General features: G+C 42.3%; 1 protein-coding gene across 2 annotated transcripts in view; it reads right to left on the bottom strand.

The window, feature by feature from the left end:
- The window catches only part of Chfr (checkpoint with forkhead and ring finger domains), a 33624-nt gene that overhangs the window by 890 nt on the left and 13479 nt on the right, over positions 1-19255 (bottom strand). The window contains exons 8-17 of one of the 2 annotated variants that reach the window (XM_059249738.1): positions 18458-18617; positions 17616-17770; positions 17330-17492; positions 15634-15779; positions 13469-13588; positions 11283-11366; positions 9285-9355; positions 7961-8048; positions 3478-3585; positions 2474-2546 (exon numbers count right to left, since the gene is read on the bottom strand). In XM_059249738.1, the coding sequence (XP_059105721.1) occupies positions 2474-2546; positions 3478-3585; positions 7961-8048; positions 9285-9355; positions 11283-11366; positions 13469-13588; positions 15634-15779; positions 17330-17492; positions 17616-17770; positions 18458-18617 (1168 nt within the window). The remainder of the gene's footprint in view (positions 1-2473; positions 2547-3477; positions 3586-7960; positions 8049-9284; positions 9356-11282; positions 11367-13468; positions 13589-15633; positions 15780-17329; positions 17493-17615; positions 17771-18457; positions 18618-19255) is intronic. The other variant, XM_059249739.1, reaches the window with a different exon arrangement.

Raw genomic sequence — 19255 nt, 5'->3', positions numbered from 1 at the left:
ATTACAGGTGGTTGTGTTATTTGACACTGGTGCTGGGAACCAAACTCAAGTCGTCTGGAACAGGAGCAAGTGCTCTTAACGGCTGAGCCACCTCTCCAGTCCCTCTAAGTATTTTTTAGTAATATTAAAGACACTAAACTCCAAAGGTAGTCTTTTTCTCTTTTTACATTTTAAAATAAAAATGAAAACACTGTGGGTAATGTATTAGATTAGAGAATAAGAGCTGTGTTTCCTTAGTGTATGCCTTTGCCTATACTTCACCCAGCAGGGTGGAGACAGATGCTGAGGTGACAGTGTACACCTTCCCCTCTCCACAAACCAGGGGCAAGACTGGAGATATGCATGGAGAAAGTGGCATGTGCCTTTGTTACTCATATCCATACTACCATGAATGAAAGTGAGTTAGTTGTGAAATGTCCTTCCTTCCTTCCTTCCTTCCTTTTTTTTTTTCCTTTGAGACAGGGTTTCTCTGTGTAACAGCCTTGGCTGTCCTAGAACTCACTTTGTAGACCAGGCTGGCCTAGAACTCACAGAGATCCACCAGCCTCTACCTCCAGAGTGCTGGAATTAAAGGTGTGCACCACCCTGCCCAGCTTCCTTCCTTCTTTCTTTTTTAAAAAAGATTTATTTCTAAGCTGGGTGGTGGTGGCACACGTCTTTTATCCCAGCACTCGGGAGACAGAGACAAGTGGATCTCTGTGAGTTCAAGACCAGCCTGGTCTACAGAGCCAGATCCAGGACAGGCACCAAAACTACACAGAGAAACCCTGTCTCGGAAAACAAAAACAAAAAATATATATGTATTTGTATTACTTTTAGTTCTGTATATATCTGTGTGAAGGTATGCACACCTGCATGTGGGTTTTTCAGGCCACCAATATCTGATCGCCTGCAGCTAGAGTAATAGGTGGTTACTAACTGTCCAATGTGAGTGCTGGAAACTGAACTCAGATCCTCTGCCAAGAGCAGCATACAGTCTTAAATGCTGGGCCATCTCTACAACCTAAAATTTCCTTTCTTGAAATAGATGGTGTCTGCTGTTCATGCTCAAGCACAATGCAAGGTTTTACACCACAAAGCTACCAATTAAGAAGTCATCTCTATTCTCATCTTTCTCTCATATTGTGGGCACCAGTTCCATTGACTTATTCTGAATCAAAAATCTGTGTTTAGAGATTAAATACAGGCGAATGGATTGACTAGCAGAGGACCATACCACTAACTGTTTAAAAACAGGAGCAGAAAGATTAGTGCTGAGCGCTGACTTCATAAGGCAATGCAGATGTTGCTATGAATAGCATATGAAGACTATGTTGAAGACACCACAGTGAGAGTGGCTAAGTTATAACACAACTCCCACCACACACAGAGTATGAAGAAAACCCCAGGTATTAATCTATCACAAATTGGGCCAGTAACTTTGTCAGCATGTGCTCAGACCACAGCTACTGACCCAGAGAGAGCTACCACTGGAAGCTGTCAGATAAAGCATAATGTGACTCCAACCATGAAGACACAGATGAAAGATGGAGGTAGATATTTGCATAGAAGCAGTTCAAGAAATGCAGTAACATAAGAGCAGAATTTCTGTGGCAGCATTCCTGCTGGGTTACACCTGGCTTAGTTCTGGAGTGTTAGCACTTAGCCCTAATCCATCTTTTGTTTAGTAGACACCTGTTGTTCCTGTTGTCACCCTATGTGAATCTTGTCTCAGAGTCTCCCAAGGATACAAAGGCCTATGCAAAACTTGGTTCAGGAAACCTGGAAAACTGTGGTACCTGATGAATAGAGAAATTTACAGTTGGCATTGTATTTTTGGGAGCTTCTTTCAAGTTGTTTTGAACATATGGAAATCAACTGGCCTAAGTAAATATTGAGAAAAACAAAAATATCCTGGGTGAAGAGAAAGTGTTTCAGTCATTAGAGACTGGATCCCCCAGCAGCCGGAAAGGCTAGATTCATTTTTTTTTTTTTTTTTGGTTTTTCGAGACGGGGTTTCTCTGTGTAACTTTGTGCCTTTCCTGGATCTCGCTCTGTAGACCAGGCTGGCCTCGAACTCACAAATATCCACCTGGCTCTGCCTCCCGAGTGCTGGGATTAAAGGCGTGCTCCACCACTGCCCGGCTAGATTCATTCTTAAGGTAGCTCTGAGTCTTCTTTCCATGGATTTGAGTGAACCCACACACCTGTGCCACGACACTTCATGACAAATTTCTGTATGAAAATACTATTTTACACAATGCATGATTTTATAGATGTATAGGGATTAAATTAGCATATATATGTGTATTTGGGGGATGGAGTGGGATGCTGGGAACTGAACCCAGAACTTTGTATTCTACTATAGACGATACTTTAAGTCCCTAAAGTGCATTTTTTTTTTTTAGCATATAATTCACTGTTACTGTTGCCTTCCCAAGCTCTAAGCCTAGAGGACCTGCAGTTGACCCAAATGTCCCCCAGCTTCACTCACATTGCATGGTGAGCCTTCACCTGAGTGCGACAGTTACGGCCCCAGTAGCAATCAGGACGGGATGTTACAGTCACTGGAAAAGAAAGTACATGTCTACATTAGATGTATCACACACCTTTCATGTAGCTAAATGAATTTAACTGGAGATACAGGGAAACTCCGAGCACAAAGCATCTTTGTCACTCTGTGTGTGTGTTTGTGTTCATACAGGTACATGTATGTGGGTACACGTGTATGTGTAGAAGCCAGAAGTTAAGTGTCAGATGTCATCACCTACATTGAATTTTTTTTTTTTTTTTTTTTTTTTTTTTTTTTTTTGAGACAAGGTCTTTCAAGTGGCCTAGAGCTTGCCAATTAGGCTAAGCTTCCTGGCTAAACCAGGGACCTGCCTATCTGTGCCTCCCCAGTTGTGGAATTATAAGTATGAGCTGCTACACCTGGCTTTTTCTTTTTTGTTTTTTAAAAAAAGATTTTTGTTTTATTTATTTTATGTGTAAGAGTGTTTTGTCTGCATGTACCTAAGTGCACTGTGTGTGTGCTTGGTGCTCACACAGGCCAGAAGAGAACACCAGTTCCTCTGGAACTGGAGTTACAAACAGATGTAAGTTTCCACGTGGGTTCTGGAAACTAAACCTGGATCCGCTACAAGACCCACATACCTAGTTTTTGTTTTGCACAACAAGCACTTTACCAAGCTTACATCGCATCTCTTTTTATGATCAGTTTTCATAAATCATGCCAAGATTTTTGGACAAGAAAAACAAATTTACCTGAAAACCAAGTCAAGGAAATGAAGTTGTTCTAGTGGTTGGTGTCTTTATGTTGCTTTGCTCTAGAAACCCATGTGTCTTGACCCGGTCCCAAAAGCAAATGCAGCCTCAGCCATCCTGTGTGTCTGTCTTCTGCCTACATTCTACAACTTCTGTTAAGTATGGAGTATAATGCCATGCTAAGTACCTGTTCCAATTGAGAAGAAGCCAATACAGACAGAACAGGCTCCTTACCTGGCAACTCTGAAGCAGGAATGTTCTGCCGATACTGGTAGGTCAGCTCTCGGAAGCTGCGCAGACCACAGCAGTAACACAGTACAGTGTTTCCAGTGACTCTGTAATCTGGGGGAAGACAGCCATATCTGGACATAACCATTTATCAGGCAATGTCATTTTTTAAATAGCAAAACAGACATACTTCTAACCAGTAGGAAACTAACACCATAATGAGGTAGAGACAGTGGGCTAGATATCTGGAAAACAATTCCAAAACCAATCTAAATACTAATTTAGCTGGTTTTTTTTTAAGATTTATTTTTATTTTATGAATGTTTGTCTACATGAATGTCTGTGTGCCACATGTGTGCATTACTTGAAAAGACCAGAAGGCACTGGATCCTCTAGAATTGGAGTACAGATGGTTGTAAGTCACCATGTGGGTGCTGGGAACCTTGTCCTCTCCAAAGCAACAAATGCTTATCACCACTAAACCATCTCTCCAGCCCCACTATAGTTTAGGGGGTTTATTTGTTGTTGTTTTTTGGGGTTTTTTTTTTTTGGTTTTTCGAGACAGAGTTTCTCTGTGTAGCTTTGGAGCCTGTCCTGGAACTCACTCTGTAGCCCAGGCTGGCCTTGAACTCACAGAGATCCGCCTGCCTCTACCTTCCAAGTGCTGGGATTAAAGGCGTGCGCCACCACCACCCGGCTAGTTTAGTTTTTAATAGTAAAATAATCTCATGTGAATTAAAATTTTTAAATATTTTTTAAAACTTCCCTCCCAAAATATTAAGATTGGAAAGAGTATTTTCTCTTGTGCTACATTTAAGTATGGTTAATTATTTCTTATCTGAAACACATAGGATCAGAGGTATTTTGGATTATAGATTGATTTTCCAGATTTGGGGACATTTATGTAAATGTCCCAAAGGATTTAAAAAGTATGTATAAGTGTTTTGTTTGCATGTATGTATGTATACTACGTATGTGCCTGGTACCAACAGAGGTCAGAAAACATTGGATACCATGGAATTGGAATTATGAATAGATGTAAACCATTATGTGGGTTCAGGGAACCAAACTTAGATCCTCTGAAAGAGTACCCAGTGCTCTTAACTGCTGAGCCATCTCTCAAGCCTCCCGACCTGTTTTTTGAGACAGGATCTCACTATGAGTCCTTGCTTACCTGGAACTCACTTTGTAGACCAGGCTGACATTGAACTCAGATAGATCCATCTGCCTCTGTTTCCCCAGTACTGAAATTAAAGGTGTATGCAACAATGCCTGGTGATTTGTGTATAGGTAATGAGAACTGGGGGACCCAATTCTAAACATAGAATCATTTACATTTTTAATACATCTCACACACATTGCCTGAAGGTGATTTCATATAATGACCTATCATAGCAGGTCTGGTACAGGTTTTCCTTTTATGGTATCATGTCTTCAGCACTCTTTTTTTTTTTTTTGGCTTTTTGAGACAGGGTTTCTCTATGTAATATTCCTGGCTGTCCTGGAACTCGCTTTGTAGACCAGGCTGGCCTTGAACTCACAGAGATCCACCTGCCTCTACCTCGTAAGTGCTGGGATTAAAGGTGTGTGCCACCACTGCCCGGCATCTTCAGCACTCTTATGGTTACAAATGTTGGAGGCATTTTCAAATTTGGGATGCTAAACCTAATGTGTTGAAAATAAAAATCGAAAAAAGATTTATAATTTTGACTACCTACGATTTAAAAATTTTTTTTTTTAAAGATTTATTTATTTATTATGTATACAGTGTTCTGTCTGCACACATCCCTGCAGGCCAGAAGAGGGCACCAGATATCATTACAGATGGTAGTGAGCCACCATGTGGTTGCTGGGAATTGAACTCAAGACCTTTGGAAGAACAGTCAGTGCTCTTAACCTCTGAGCCATCTCTCCAGCCCCCACCCCCACCCCCCCACCCCACCCCCACCCTTGATTTAAAATTTGAAATGGAAATATAAAAACACAAACCATGAAGTACTAATGCTACAGTAAGAACATATTTACAACACAATATACTTTAACAAAGACAGCATGTCAGTGCTGCCAGTGACCCTCCCCAAAGAGTGTATATAAAGTCCAGGATCATAGATAAGCAAGTATAGATGCAAAAAGGCCTTCAATTTTGTTAACAGTCACACAAAGGCATTAAAATAGTAAGTCAAGGTCAACTTCTCTCATATTCACAAAACTAAATGCCAAATACAAAGCCAAGAGGCAGGGGATGCTCAAGCATGAGGGGTAACCTGTACAACCTTAGGAAGGACAGTGTATTCGTGTGGCAGAGTCTCAGCTTCATGTACTACTGTCATAAAAATCCCAGTGACATAGTCTAAAATGACAACTTTTAAGTGTATAGCATTGCATGCTCAATAGCTGTGGCATTAATGTAGTGAAAAACAAGAAATAAATATCCTTTCATGAAGTAGCTAAATAAGGCTATGCTATTAAAACTCTATGTAGGGCTGGTAACGTAGCTCAGGTGGTAGAATGCTTGCTTAGCATGCACAAAGCCCTGGGTTCAATGCCCAGCACTGTATAAAACTGGAAATATGTATTGATCCCCAGCACTATATAAGACTGGTATAGGCTGGCTTCTGCCAGCACTTAGGAGGTGAGGGAATGAGAATCAGAAGTTCAAGATCAGCCATGTTATACAGCAAGTCCAAGCCTAATTGGAGTCATAATCAGTATCCCTAATCTGCCCCCCTCCCAAAACCCTCTATGTAATAAAAATAAACCAAGGCAGGGCTGGGGACATTGCTTAGTATGCCAGTTCCCACTACCTAAAAAACAATGCCTGGACATTTCTTGGCAGAAGGGAGTGTGTGATACATGCTGAGTGCAAACAGGACACTAATAGGGTACCATCTGTAATGTAACCCACAAATGGGGCCTCTTCAAAGAGACTGGGTGGATGGGCATGAAAAAACTATTCCCAGTATTTTTTATTCTTTGTTTATGCTTTTCCAATGCTGGAGACAAAAACCAGGACATCACACATGCTAGGTAAGCAGGCTACTCCTGCCAGCAGTTTAGGTGTGGGATTTCAAGTGAGTTTTACTTTATCCCTTGTTCTTCACCAAAAGCATTTGTATTTCCTTGGTCTTTTTTGTTTTGTTTTGTTTTTTGTTTTTCAAGACAGGGTTTCTCTATGTTACAGCTCTGGTTGTCCTGGCACTCACTTTGTAGACCAGGCTGGCCTTGAACTCACAGAGACCCACCTACCTCTGCCTCCCAAGTGCTGGGATTAAAGGTGTGCAGCAGCAGCAGCAGCAGCAGCAGCAGCAGCAGCAGCAGCAGCACCACCACCACCACCACCACCACCACCACCCGGTAACTTTTTTGGTCTTTTGAGACAGGGTCTCTCAACAAAACCCTGGCTATGTAGATTGGGCTGACCTCAAATTCATAGAAATCTTCCTGCTTCTGTCCCTTGAGTGCTGAGATTAAAGGAGTATACCACCATGTCAAGCTTTTTTTTTTTTTTTTTAAAGTATTTATTTTATTTATACTTGTGCTAGAGTGAATATCCATGCAGGCCAGTAGAGATTTGTCTGTGTCCTCCGGAAGAGCAGAAAGTCACTCATATTTTCTGTATGAGCTACTCTCATTATAATATTAAGAAATCAAAAGTATTCATAGAAGTTAGATGGACTGCAACAACAGGTAAGACACACCAGAACACAGTCACCAGGAAGAAACAACCCAAGGGAGTTAAAGAAAACTGCTCACATTTTCCTTAATAAACAGTTAAATATTTTAAAAAAAAAATTGTTACGATTTCTATAGCTTTCCACACTATGTAGTCCTCTGGAAGAAAGCACAACACCCTCTTCCAATCTGTCCCCCAACTGAGTGATGACAAATCAAGTGACCAAGTGGTGGAGACTCCCTAAGCCATGTTCCACCCCTTCCCTGATGCGGAGAAAGGTGCTGGAACATGTGCTACAGGTTCAAGCAAAGCTTTTCAAATCTCAAAAGTGATTAGGCAGAAGTGGCGGCTCCTGTCTGTCATCCCAGCACTAAGGAGGAAGATAGGAGGTTAAGGAGTTCAGGGCCAGCCTAGGCTACATAATGAGACTCTGCCAAAATAAAACAAAAGTTTAAAGTGTCTAGACCTTTCTCTCTTCCTAGGAAGGGTGAGAATCAAAGTCATAAATGTAGAAAGCAGACATAACATCACCAAGTATGGCCTACCACGTTCTTATCACTTTACAGGAGACAAAGCAACCCTTAAAAATTAATGCCCATGGCTGAGCGGTAGTGCCACACGCCTTTAATCCCAGCACTCGGGAGGCAGAGGCAAGCGGATCTCTGTGAGTTCAAGGCTAGCCTGGTCTACAGAGCGAGATCCAGGACAGGCACCAAAACTACACAGAGAAACCCTGTCTCAAAAAAACAAAAACAAAACAACAACAACAAAATTAATGCCCGTTCTGGAGGGCAGGGCTGGCTAAACAATGCTTACCAGACAGTAGAAATACACCCCGCTGTAGAGCTAGGAGACTCTCTGCCAACATATTTTTCCATGTCAGACCCCTGGTTGCCAGGTAATTCTGTGATGGGAAGAAATATGAAAAGAAATTCCAGTTTAGAAGGAGAATCACTAAACGAATAAGAGGACACTTCATAAAAGGACTCTGAAGGTGGATGAAGTCAGAACACAGCTGCCCTTGAGCATTTGCACAGAGCCAGTGGATAAACTAGAGTCAGTCCTCTCATAGGTCTTACAAGTTCTTTGTCGAGAGGCTCTTTAGCCTCTGGACCTGAATAAGAATCACTATTCTCTCAGAAAATTCCACACATTCAAAGCACAACAACGGAGAAGACACTGAAGGGGAAAAGGAAAGTAGCAAGCGTTAACATTAAATACTATTAAAAGGGACAGAGGAATAAGAAAACAACTCTAAATCATAGTTTTGCTTCTAACATAGTTAAAATTAAACCACTAAACTACTGACTTCTGCTTTTGTAAACTGCTTGCTGGAGCCCCCTTCCCTTGTTTTCTGAAAAGGCAGACATATGCCCTTGAGAAGTGACAATCACCAATAACCACTTAGATACTGCCTGCCCTATGTAAGCTATGGAATGCTGCTGGTAGAAGACAAATCTCCTTGAATAGAAGATAGAGGTTTCAGTAGCACGCTCTAATGAGAATTTTTTTCTTTTAATCTCCGAGTATTGTTGAATTTCTCCTTTTTACACTCACCCTCACCCACTCACCTATCCCCTAAGAGTGACAAGTACAGCTGAATGCCAGGCCTTTGATTTCTCTATTTAGACAGTGTTCAAGGCTGTTACAAAAAGGTTTTCATGTACCTAAAAGTAGAGTGTAGTGGTGCTCAGTTAAGTAAGTCTGGTGATGTGTGCAAGTAAATGAATGTTCTCAAAGGGAGGCAAAGTTCTCAACATAAAAAGGCAGAATTGAACATGTTACAATTCTAAGAGCTAAGCTAGCTTCCTCAAACTTGGAAAAGAAAATGTTCAGAAAAAGGAGCCAGAATTGAGATACCCTCTTTGTAAGATGTATTAACCAATTCATACAGTTTGACAGCATGATCAGCAAACAGGAATTACCTCATTTTAGAATACAGGGAAAAACCTAATATATATATCATGGAATCATGGAATCAGATTATACTAGTCAGATAATGCAGTGTGTGCTGCCAGTTATGGGAGTACATGTCTGCAGGAAATGCTAAAGAGAAAATGTGTCCTAACAGAAACCATAAAAATTATAGGAAAGCTTCATGGTTTTCACTGGAACCCCAAGGCAAGTGTGGAGCTGATACCTTCAGGATGTCCGACTCATAGTTGTTATTGTTCAGCACTCCATCCAAGCACTTGTCCCCCAGGTTGAGCTCTGCCAGAGGAAGGAGGAATGTTATCTTTTTTTAAAAGGATGATGTAGTATCCAAGTATTGTTGGCCTGACAGGATAACGAAATCTCTTTCCATTATAGACTGTAAATAGCAACAAGCTTAGGAAATGCCTCAATCAGTAAAATGCCTACCACATAAGTATGCAGAACTGAGTTTCAATCCCCAATATGACTATTTAAAAAAAAGAAAGAAAGAAAGCCAAGTGTAGCAGAGCATGTCTATAATACTAGTATTGGTGGAGGAAAGAGACAAGTGGATTCCTGGAAATTGCTGTGTGGTGATATATTGTGTACCCTAATAAAATTTGCCTGAAGATCAGAGAATAGAGCCAGCCACTAGATTAAACATAGAGGCCAGGCAGTGGTGGCACACACCTTTAATCCTAGCACTCAGGAGGCAGAGATCCGTCTGGATCTCTGCGAGTTCAAAGCCACCCTGGACTACATGAGAATGACTCAGTCTAGGAGAGAAAACAGAGCCAGGCTGTGGTGGCACACGCCTTTAATCCCAGGAAGTGATGGCTGGGCAGAGAAAGGCATATAAGGCATGAGGAGACAGGAACTAAAGGCTTTTTCAGGCTGAGGAGTTGGTGAGGTAAGAGGTAGTGGCTGTGACTTGTTCCTTTGTCTCTCTGATCTTTCAGCATTTACACCACTATCAGGCTCCAGGTTTTTTATTAAAAGACCATTTAGAAATTCCTGTTACATTGCTGGCCCAACCAGTGTAGCCAATTAGTGAACATTAGGTTCACTGAAAGATCCTGTCTCAAATAAGGATGATGGAATATAATAGGGGAGTCAATGCCCAACTATACACCATATACTAATAAATAAAACCCCAGTTCCAGGAATGGGTTACATCTTTTTCAGTCATTGGCTAGAGTCCCATAGACTACCCCTAGACATTACAGGCTATTGCCAATACTATTGGTAACCCTCCACGACCTGAGGTAAGACCCTACCGCTGAAGTCATCATATATTTATGTCACCAAACATGGAAAAATCAAGCTGGTACTCTGCTAGATGCTTCACCCCTACTAACTAGCATTCAAAGTGTTCAAAGGTATTATACATGCTACCAGAGGAAAAAAGTAATCATCAGTCTCACCCAGCTATGAACCCTGTGTGCTGTATTAATGACCTGTCTGTGAGATATACCCACTGGTGTAATAGCAGCACAAATGTAATAGAAGTAACCAACCACTTTTTTTTGGGGGGGGGGGCGGTTTCGAGACAGGGTTTTTCTGTATACTTTTGGTGCCTGTCCTGGATCTAACTCTGTAGACCAGGCTGGCCTTGAACTCACAGAGATCTGCCTGGCTCTGCCTCCTGAGTGCTGGGATTAAAGCGTGCACCACCACCACCTGGCTAACCAACCATTTTTTAAATTAGCTTTAAGGCCTTCTCCATGAAATGGAACACCTACCCAACATTGTTAATGGGGCCAAGAACCTGTCCTAGTTAGGCCATGGGCACTAGAAGAGAATATTCTCCTACATGAACATAGCAATAAAATGATTCCTAGTGGAGCAGGCAGTGCTAGCACATGCCTTAATGCAGCATGCAGCACCACACCCAGCTACCCTTGAATTTGTGATCCTCCTGCCTAAGTCTCTGGGGGGCTAGGATTACAGAAAGTGTTTTTATGTGAATAAGCAATTTCTTCTGTATAGTAACTGCTATTTCTTGTTTTATTACTGCTTGCACTTGAAGCAACATGGGTTTTAGACTTCTAAAAGTGACAAAACTTTGTAGTGTAGCAGAAAAAGGCAGGTAATCAATCACTTGATGGCTCATGGTAGCCTCATTTTTTTCTGAACACAGCAGGTCACAATTCAATACCACCTACCCAAGTAATCAAGAGAACATAATAAAGTCAAAGCAACTAGGCTGAAGAGCTGACATTACCACAGAATGGAGCCAAGCAGCCAAAGCAGCCAGTCCGGGTGCAACCCCAGTACAAATGGCAGAAGGGTTGTAGGCACACTGCACCTGTGGACAGAGAACAGTTGGTCAATTGGGACCTAGACTCAAGAGCTCAACTCTCTTTGAAGATAATCTTTCTGAGGTGTTCTCAGGGAACTAGGGAGCAGAGACAATACCCCAGATAACATCTAAAATGAAAGGTGACAGAGTTGTTATAATTAAGTTAATTTACAACCAGTGATCTTAAAAACAGCTTGGTCTGCTGGGTGGCAGTGGCACATGCCTTTATTCCCAGCATTCGGGAGGCAGAAGCAGGCAGATCTCTGTGAGTTCGACGCTGGCCTGGTCTACAGAGCGAGATCCAGGACAGGCACCAAAACTACACAGAGAAATCCTGTCTCAAGAAAAAAAAAAAAGAAAAAGAAACAAAAAACAGCTTGGTCTCTGACCCCAGCACCCCAACAGTCCTGGTTCATTGTTCCCCAGTCTGAATATGTGACACACTTCAAGTAACTGCACATTCATGTCTGCAGATAGCTTTTCTACCTACCATGAATAATGTTTTCATATTGTTATCTTGTACTCTCTTGTGGAAAGGGTTTGTTGTATGATATTTTTTTGTGTGTTCTAACAAATAAAGCTTGCCTGGAGATCAGAGGGTGAAGCGAGCCACTAGTTAACTATAGAGGCCAGGCAGTGGCACACACCTTTAATCCCAGCACTTGGGAGAAGGAAGCAGGAAGATCAGGAGTTCAAGGCCACCCTTGAACCAGTCTAAAAAAGAAACAGAGCCAGTGGTGGCAGTGTTGCACACTTTTGATCCCAGCACTTGGGAGGTGGAGACAGGACCTGACAGCCATTCAGTCTGAGGATTCATAGAGACAGGATCCCCCCATTTCGGTCTGAGGATTTGTAGAGGTAAGAAGTCTGTAGTGGTTGCTTCTCTGATCTTTCAGCTTTCACCCTAATATCTGACTCTACGTTTTTATTTAATAAGACTAATTAGATTCACACTCCAAAGGTTTTTTTAATGTTTAATACTCGCCACAATACAATTTCATAGAATATGCTACTAAATAAACCCTAGCTGAAGTTCTTACAGGATTGAATAATTACATCCTTTTAAGGGTATAATCACTTTGTAAATGCCTTTATCTATAAAGCATTTCTCTATACATTTAGTCCAAAGTAAAGACTGCCCTCTTAGCAAAATTTTAAGAACCTAACCTTGGCTGCCACTTGCTGATCTGTATTTCTCAGATGTCAGCGTTCTCAGGACTCTTCTATTGATTCTTCTCAACATGCCTAGGGGTCACCCTGGTATGCCTGGAGCTCGTTAGCTGCCTATCCCAGAATGCATACCGCTATTGTGCTACTGTATCCTCTTCTGTACTGCACCAAGTCTAGGCTACGAGGACCAAACCCCAGAGCAGTCTCCGACCACACAAAACACACTCCATCTCAGCAGTGGAGAGCTTGTACTGTATCATACATTGTGCCCTTGATATCCAGAAGATTGGCTCAGGCACTGCAGAGACTTGTTGATGTGGCCACATGAGTTTATGCTTTTCTTCATTTAACAGCACAAATGACCAAGGAACTCTGAAGCTGAGGAATATTTTAAAAAGGCAATAGACATGAACATCATGAACATGAACATGAACAAAAATATATTCAAACAGCCATTAAATAAATGAAGAGTTCCATTTGTTTTTTGATGTGTTGCAATGCTGAGAATGAAACCCAGGAGCTTATACATGCTAAGCAAGTGTTCCACCACTTAGCTATCTCTCTATTCAAAGACCAGTTTTAATGGTAAGAAATGTAAATTAAAAACAAGATATTTCATCTATTAGATTTGTAAGTAATACATTATATAATGAATATAGTACTGACATGAGAATGAATATAGATTCAGATCCCAGAAGGAGGACCACCTACATAAGGAAATGTGGTCTCCACAAGGCAATGTTTATCAACTGGTAGGAAAAAATAGAGTGTTCAGTTTGCTCATGTGGGATCAAATTATTATATGCAGATGGAGAAAAATTGTATCTTTGTTTCACAGTCCACATAAAGTCAATTTTATTTGAAAAATCAAGCCATGAAGGATGCACAAGAATGTCCTCCTGTTGGAGGGGGCACCTCAGGGAGACTAACATACTCACACTGCTGAGGGGCAACACTGGAATCCTGCTCACGTTCAGCTCTCCGGTCAGGCATAGGCTGGAAGCAACAGGTACATATGGCATGGCTTCCTTGAAGAGGGCACATATAATCCTGGGCTGCTGAAGCACACACATATTTAGGTCAGAATATATCTAGACACCAGACAAAAAAATTACATTTAGAGAGGCAACTATGAAGTACATAGGAGGAGGGACAGGATCTGGGAGGACTTCAAACTACTTCCTAAGTGGCCAAATGATATTCTGCCATTTGAAATATGGGAATTCAATGGCTATAGCTCAGTGAGTACTTGTCTAGTGTTTGAGAAGTCTTAGGCTTAATCCCCAGCACCAAAAATACCCATATACATGTACACATTCATTCATATATACATAAATAATTTTTTTTAAGTAACTGGACTAAGGGAGTTCAAGTCAGGCATGAGGATATACACCTATAGTGCTAGTTATTGAGAGTCTGAGGCAGGATGACCACATGTTCAAGGCTAGCCTGAGATATGTACTGAGTTTTAGGCCAGCCTGAGTTATAAATTGAGACTCTACTTCAAAAGACCAAAAAGTCCATTCTGGGTAGTGGTCAAATATCTACCTCTGGTTGCTGAGCACTGCTTTGCTGCCCCAATTATGGGTTCTAGAAGTGACTCAAGGGATGGAGAGATGGCTCAGTGGTTAAAAGCACTGGCTGCTCTTCCAGAGGACCTGGGTTCAATTCCCAGCACCTACATGGCAGCTCACAACTGTCTGTCTGACACCTTCACACAAATGCACACAAAATAAATGGAAGAAGAAGAAGAAGAAGAAGAAGAAGAAGAAGAAGAAGAAGAAGAAGAAGAAGAAGTAGAAGTAGTAGTGACTCAGAGAACTGGAACAGTGTTCTAGTAGGGTAGCCAAGAATGTGGCTCTTAATTACAACCCTAGGTTAGTGGCCTTCTAACATACTCAGGCTAAATACCAGATAAAGGGCCGGGGCTCCTAAGGCTATCTTTAATTTGGCAATGATCACAGTGCCCACTGTAGTAAGAACAGGCACCCCGGGTGGTGGTGGCGCACGCCTTTAATCCCAGCACTCGGGAGGCAGAGCCAGGCGGATCTCTGTGAGTTCGAGGCCAGCCTGGACTACCAAGTGAGTTCCAGGAAAGGTGCAAAGCTACACAGAGAAACCCTGTCTCAAAAAACCAAAAAAAAAAAAAAAAAAGAACAGGCAGAGCTAGAACTAGAGTGGCCAACCCCAGGCAGGGGATACTGTTATGCTACCTGCGGCCAGTTCTACTTGCTAGGCTTCAACCCTCAGAGATAAGAACTTCATGCCCCACGCAAGTGGACAGCTCTCCTTTTCTCTTTCCCTATTTTCTTTGTTTTCCTTTAAGTTGGGGTGGAACCAAATGCCTTGCGAATGCTAAGCATGCCCTCTATCACTGAGCTGTGTCTCAGCCCCTCTCTTGCTTTTCTCAATGCATCCAGGGACCTATGTGTTGGAAATACAGCTAATGAGAGATTGTTTAGAGGGCAACTCTACGGAGAGACAAAACAGACTATGGGAATTTAGTACACGCTGCTAGAAAGAAGCCAGTCTCTCGTTTGGGTGACAGCGACAGAGTGATCATTTTGGCTTTGGCAAACGCCTGAAGCAGTAAGTTGAAGTGAGACCAAAAGTTAAAACCAGGACTGTTAATTACTAGGTGTGTCCAAAAGGGGAGCCCCTCAAATAAACAGATATTCACCTAATTTCTTTCTCTTTTTTGAGACAGATCAGGCTAGCCTTGAACTCACCGAGATCCTCCTATCTCTGCCAGGCTCCCCCCCTTTTTTTTGGTTTTTGGTTTTTGAAGACAGGGTTTCTCTGTGTAGCACTGGCTGTCCTGGAATTCACTTTGTAGACCAGGCTGGCCTTGAACTCACAGAGATCTGCCTGCCTCTGCCTCCCGAGTGCTGGGATTTAAAGGTATGCATTATCATGCCTGGCTCCCCTAATTTCTTACCAATACTGGTTATGAGGCTATGAGAGGCAAGAGGATTGCTGAAACAGAGGACTAGAAGACAGGAGAGACTTCATAGAGGAATCGCACCATAGGAAACTAGAACAAGAATCACAAGGATGTAACACAATGGAAGGAAAAGCTCAGAGTTAGATACCACTATCTTACCCGCTGGCAAGCTGGTAGATGTTGATGGTGCTTCCCCACCAAGGGCCTGTGTAGCTCCTAGCTCGCTTTCTGGGACTGGGCAAGGAAGAGACTGCACTGCTTGCCTTCTGTATTCAGGACACTGTCTGCATACAATATATGGCTGACTGTGAGAAGAACAAGCAGAACTGAAGTCACAAAGGAACAGGTAGACATCATTGTTACATTATCATCAACTCCCAGCTCCAGCTGTTGGGCTTCTACTCTTCAAGGCCTCTGCACTACCTCTACTCACCTGCAGCAACACTTCAGTGTGTGTGTTGAAAGCAGCTGACCCCTCCTCTCTGCCCAGCTCCCACCACTGGGAGGACATTACCTATAACCACCTGGAACAGGATAGCATCCACCACATGATAGCTACTCTGTGTTCAGCTACTTTCTTGTTCAATCCCCCACACCCCATGCTTCAGTGCACTCTACTCTGGACCACTTAGTTCCCACTCAGTAGGACATCGGCTCATAAGCTCCAAGGCCAAGAAAACCCATAAGAGTTGTCTCTTAAGGAGATGCTCATGAGAAAAAACTATACTGAAAGTATTGCTAGCTCACTCAATACAGTATGGTAAAATCAGAGCACAGCTATAATCCCAGCACTGTTAAGACTGAGGCAAGAGGGTCCTAGTGAGCTAGAATTACAGGTGTCAGCAGCCACATCCAAATTTGTTTGGTTTGGGGGATTTTTTTTTTTTTTTCTCGTAGTATGATAGATTGACCTCATGGTCAATTCTCACATGCTAGGCAAACATTCCATCACTGAGCTACACTTCCAGAACTTTTTTAATATTTTTATTTTGAGATAAGAGTCTAAGTTTCTCAGGCTAGCTGTGAACTCACTCTCTAATCCAGGGGAGGTTATTTACTTTTTTTTTTTTTTTTTTTTAAATAGTATAGCCTTGGCCCAAAACGTACACCTGAAACCAATGTATCGGCAGGTAAAATTGGGTCTCAAAGGGCTGTGTCCTTTCAGCCTGGGGATTATGCCTTTCCTGATACTACTCTAAGAAATTATAACACTACCATTTACAGCCAAGGATTTACAGTCTCTAATTACAAGAATTAGGTGTGCTTATGAGGGGAAAACAACACATAACACTTTTCTGCTATAGCCAGTGAATCAGTATTCATGAGGAGGTGGGGTTCACAACCCATTGAGGAAGCTGGGAATGGTGGTGCATGCCTTGAATTCCACTGCTTAAGAGGCAGAAGCAGGCATGTCTGTGAGTTCAAGGACAGCCTGGATAACACTGTTAAGTCCAGGACAGCCAGGGCTATATATAGAGACAACAAGGCTGGGCATGGTGCCACAGGCCTTTAATCTTAGCACTCAGGAGGCTAAGGCAGGTGGACCACTGTGAGGTCAAGGCCAGTCTGGTCTACATAGTAAGTTCCAGGACAGCAAAAGCTACAGAGAGGCCTTGTCTCAAAATAAATATATAAATAAACAAATTAATTAATTAAAAAAGACCATCAAGGCTACCTGAGGCTCTTAACCTATTCATTGTTGCTCAGAGTCCATCCACTCTGGCCATACTCCAATTTGAGGAAACAAGTTAAAAACATAAAGGAAACTGACTTACTGAAGTCCTATAGCTGTACACCCCACAATACAGTTAAGCGCAATATTGATGTACTTCTTATTCCCAGGCACATGTCTAACCTGATGTCTGAGGATTCACTATCAACATCTGACAGCTCTAGCAGGTCCTCTGAACTCCCCTCTTCATCAGAGAAAGACCTCCTGACTTTGGGTTGCAGCATATCTTGAGTGATTTTATTTCTTGCATCCATACTTCTCAGATCTTCTTCACTGCGACTCTTATCTAAATTAAAAAGGGCATTGCAAAATTCACTGGCAAGGGAAACAGGACTAGAGAGAGAATCTAGACTACTCAGAGCAGAGCTCGCAGCCCCAGGCCCTAGAAGGGAAAGTCAGTGAAGCTGACCTGGGTGCTGAATAAGGTATGCTTCCACAAGGTTGTTCAGGATGTGGTTTTTGCAGATCCGCTCCACTGGACATCGGCAGGTAGGGCACAAAGATGAACGCTCCATCCAGCCAGAGTAGCAAGCTGCACAAAATGTGTGCATACAAGGCTGCAAACTGGCAGAATATGAAGGAACAAAGAACAAATTTCCTGACAAAATCTTCCAAAGATCGGCCACTATGACACTCAGACAAAATCTGCAGCAGACCTACCCAACAACGATGCTATGAGCCAACTGTGGAGAACTCTATCATCTAACCTATAACTACTTAAGCTCAGTGCTATAAGATTAAAAAAAAAATCAGAGCTATATCCCTGTTTTCGGGGGAACAAAGAGCAGATCATAACTTCAGGAACACAAGCAACAGAGACACCAAGTGTTTGGGGACTTGGTTGGGTAGGATCAGGATCCACCTCCCAAGCTCCCAAACAAAAGCCAAGAGAAATTTCTCCCAAAGATAATCCTGGGAACTTCATTCTAAGTATTATGTCTTTAGTCAGGAAATGTTTAAAATTCAGTATACTTCACATGATCCTCCTACAAGGCAAAGACCAGGTTTTCTGGGTTACTCATGGCCTGTGTCAGACAAAACCAAGATTGATCATATCTCATTGATTCTATGGCCCTGGTCTCCAGGTTTGAGAATTTCTCCTTGTTGACAGCACAAGTAAAAGGAAAATGGAAACCTGAGTAGATTCCAGGGCAAAAAGAGGATCAAAGTCTGTTTTATTTATGGTCATTCCACAACTTGTCAAAGGAGTCACTGCTACCGAATCAACCCTAGGCATATGAAGCAGCACACCTCACACAGTCATGCAGAAGGTCTTGACAGATGATGCAGGTTAGTGTCTCCTCCATCTTGTCTGGCTTCACAGAGGCAACTCTGACATCCTCACGTGAGGTTTGCGCATTTCCATGTTGGTCTGCAATCAATAACTGCAGGTTTAAGTCAAGCTCCCCATCTATAAGACAAAAGGACAAGTGCAACCAGTCACAACCACTTAATCTGAAGACACAGAAGATCCTCAGGTTTCTATTGTCCATCAAAAGCAGAGGAAACAAAGCCACTTATGTATAAAGACTTTTTTTGTTGTTGCTGCTGCTGTTTTTTGAGACAGGGTCTCTGCATGTAGCCTGGCTGTCCAGGAACTCACAGACCAGACTGCCCTAGAACAGAGTTGGGATTCAAGGCATATGCCACCATGCCTGGTTATATAAAGACTATTTTTTTTGTTTTGTTTTGTTTTGTTTTGTTTTTCGAGACAGGGTTTCTCTGTGTAGCTTTGCACCTTTCCTGGAACTCACTTTGTAGTCCAGGCTGGCCTCGAACTCACAGAGATCCGCCTGGCTCTGCCTCCCAAGTGCTGGGATTAAAGGCGTGCGCCACCACCGCCCGGCTATAAAGACTATTTTTAAGACGGTCCCAAATAAGTCACATGTTCCTTTGTTCCTAAACTCTAGTTTAGAAGAACAATTGCTGACCTAAAAGAAAAAAAAAAAGAAGGACACACTCAGGATGTGAGCATGTATGCATAACACATAAAGGTAACAAGTGGGAGAGGAAAGGGAAGAGGGAGGACCAGTTGTATAGTATTTTTGT

The sequence above is a fragment of the Peromyscus eremicus genome, chromosome 23 (genome assembly GCF_949786415.1).
Source record: "Peromyscus eremicus chromosome 23, PerEre_H2_v1, whole genome shotgun sequence".
NCBI classification, from domain to species: domain Eukaryota; kingdom Metazoa; phylum Chordata; class Mammalia; order Rodentia; family Cricetidae; genus Peromyscus; species Peromyscus eremicus.
This window is presented reverse-complemented; position numbering and strand designations above follow the sequence as displayed.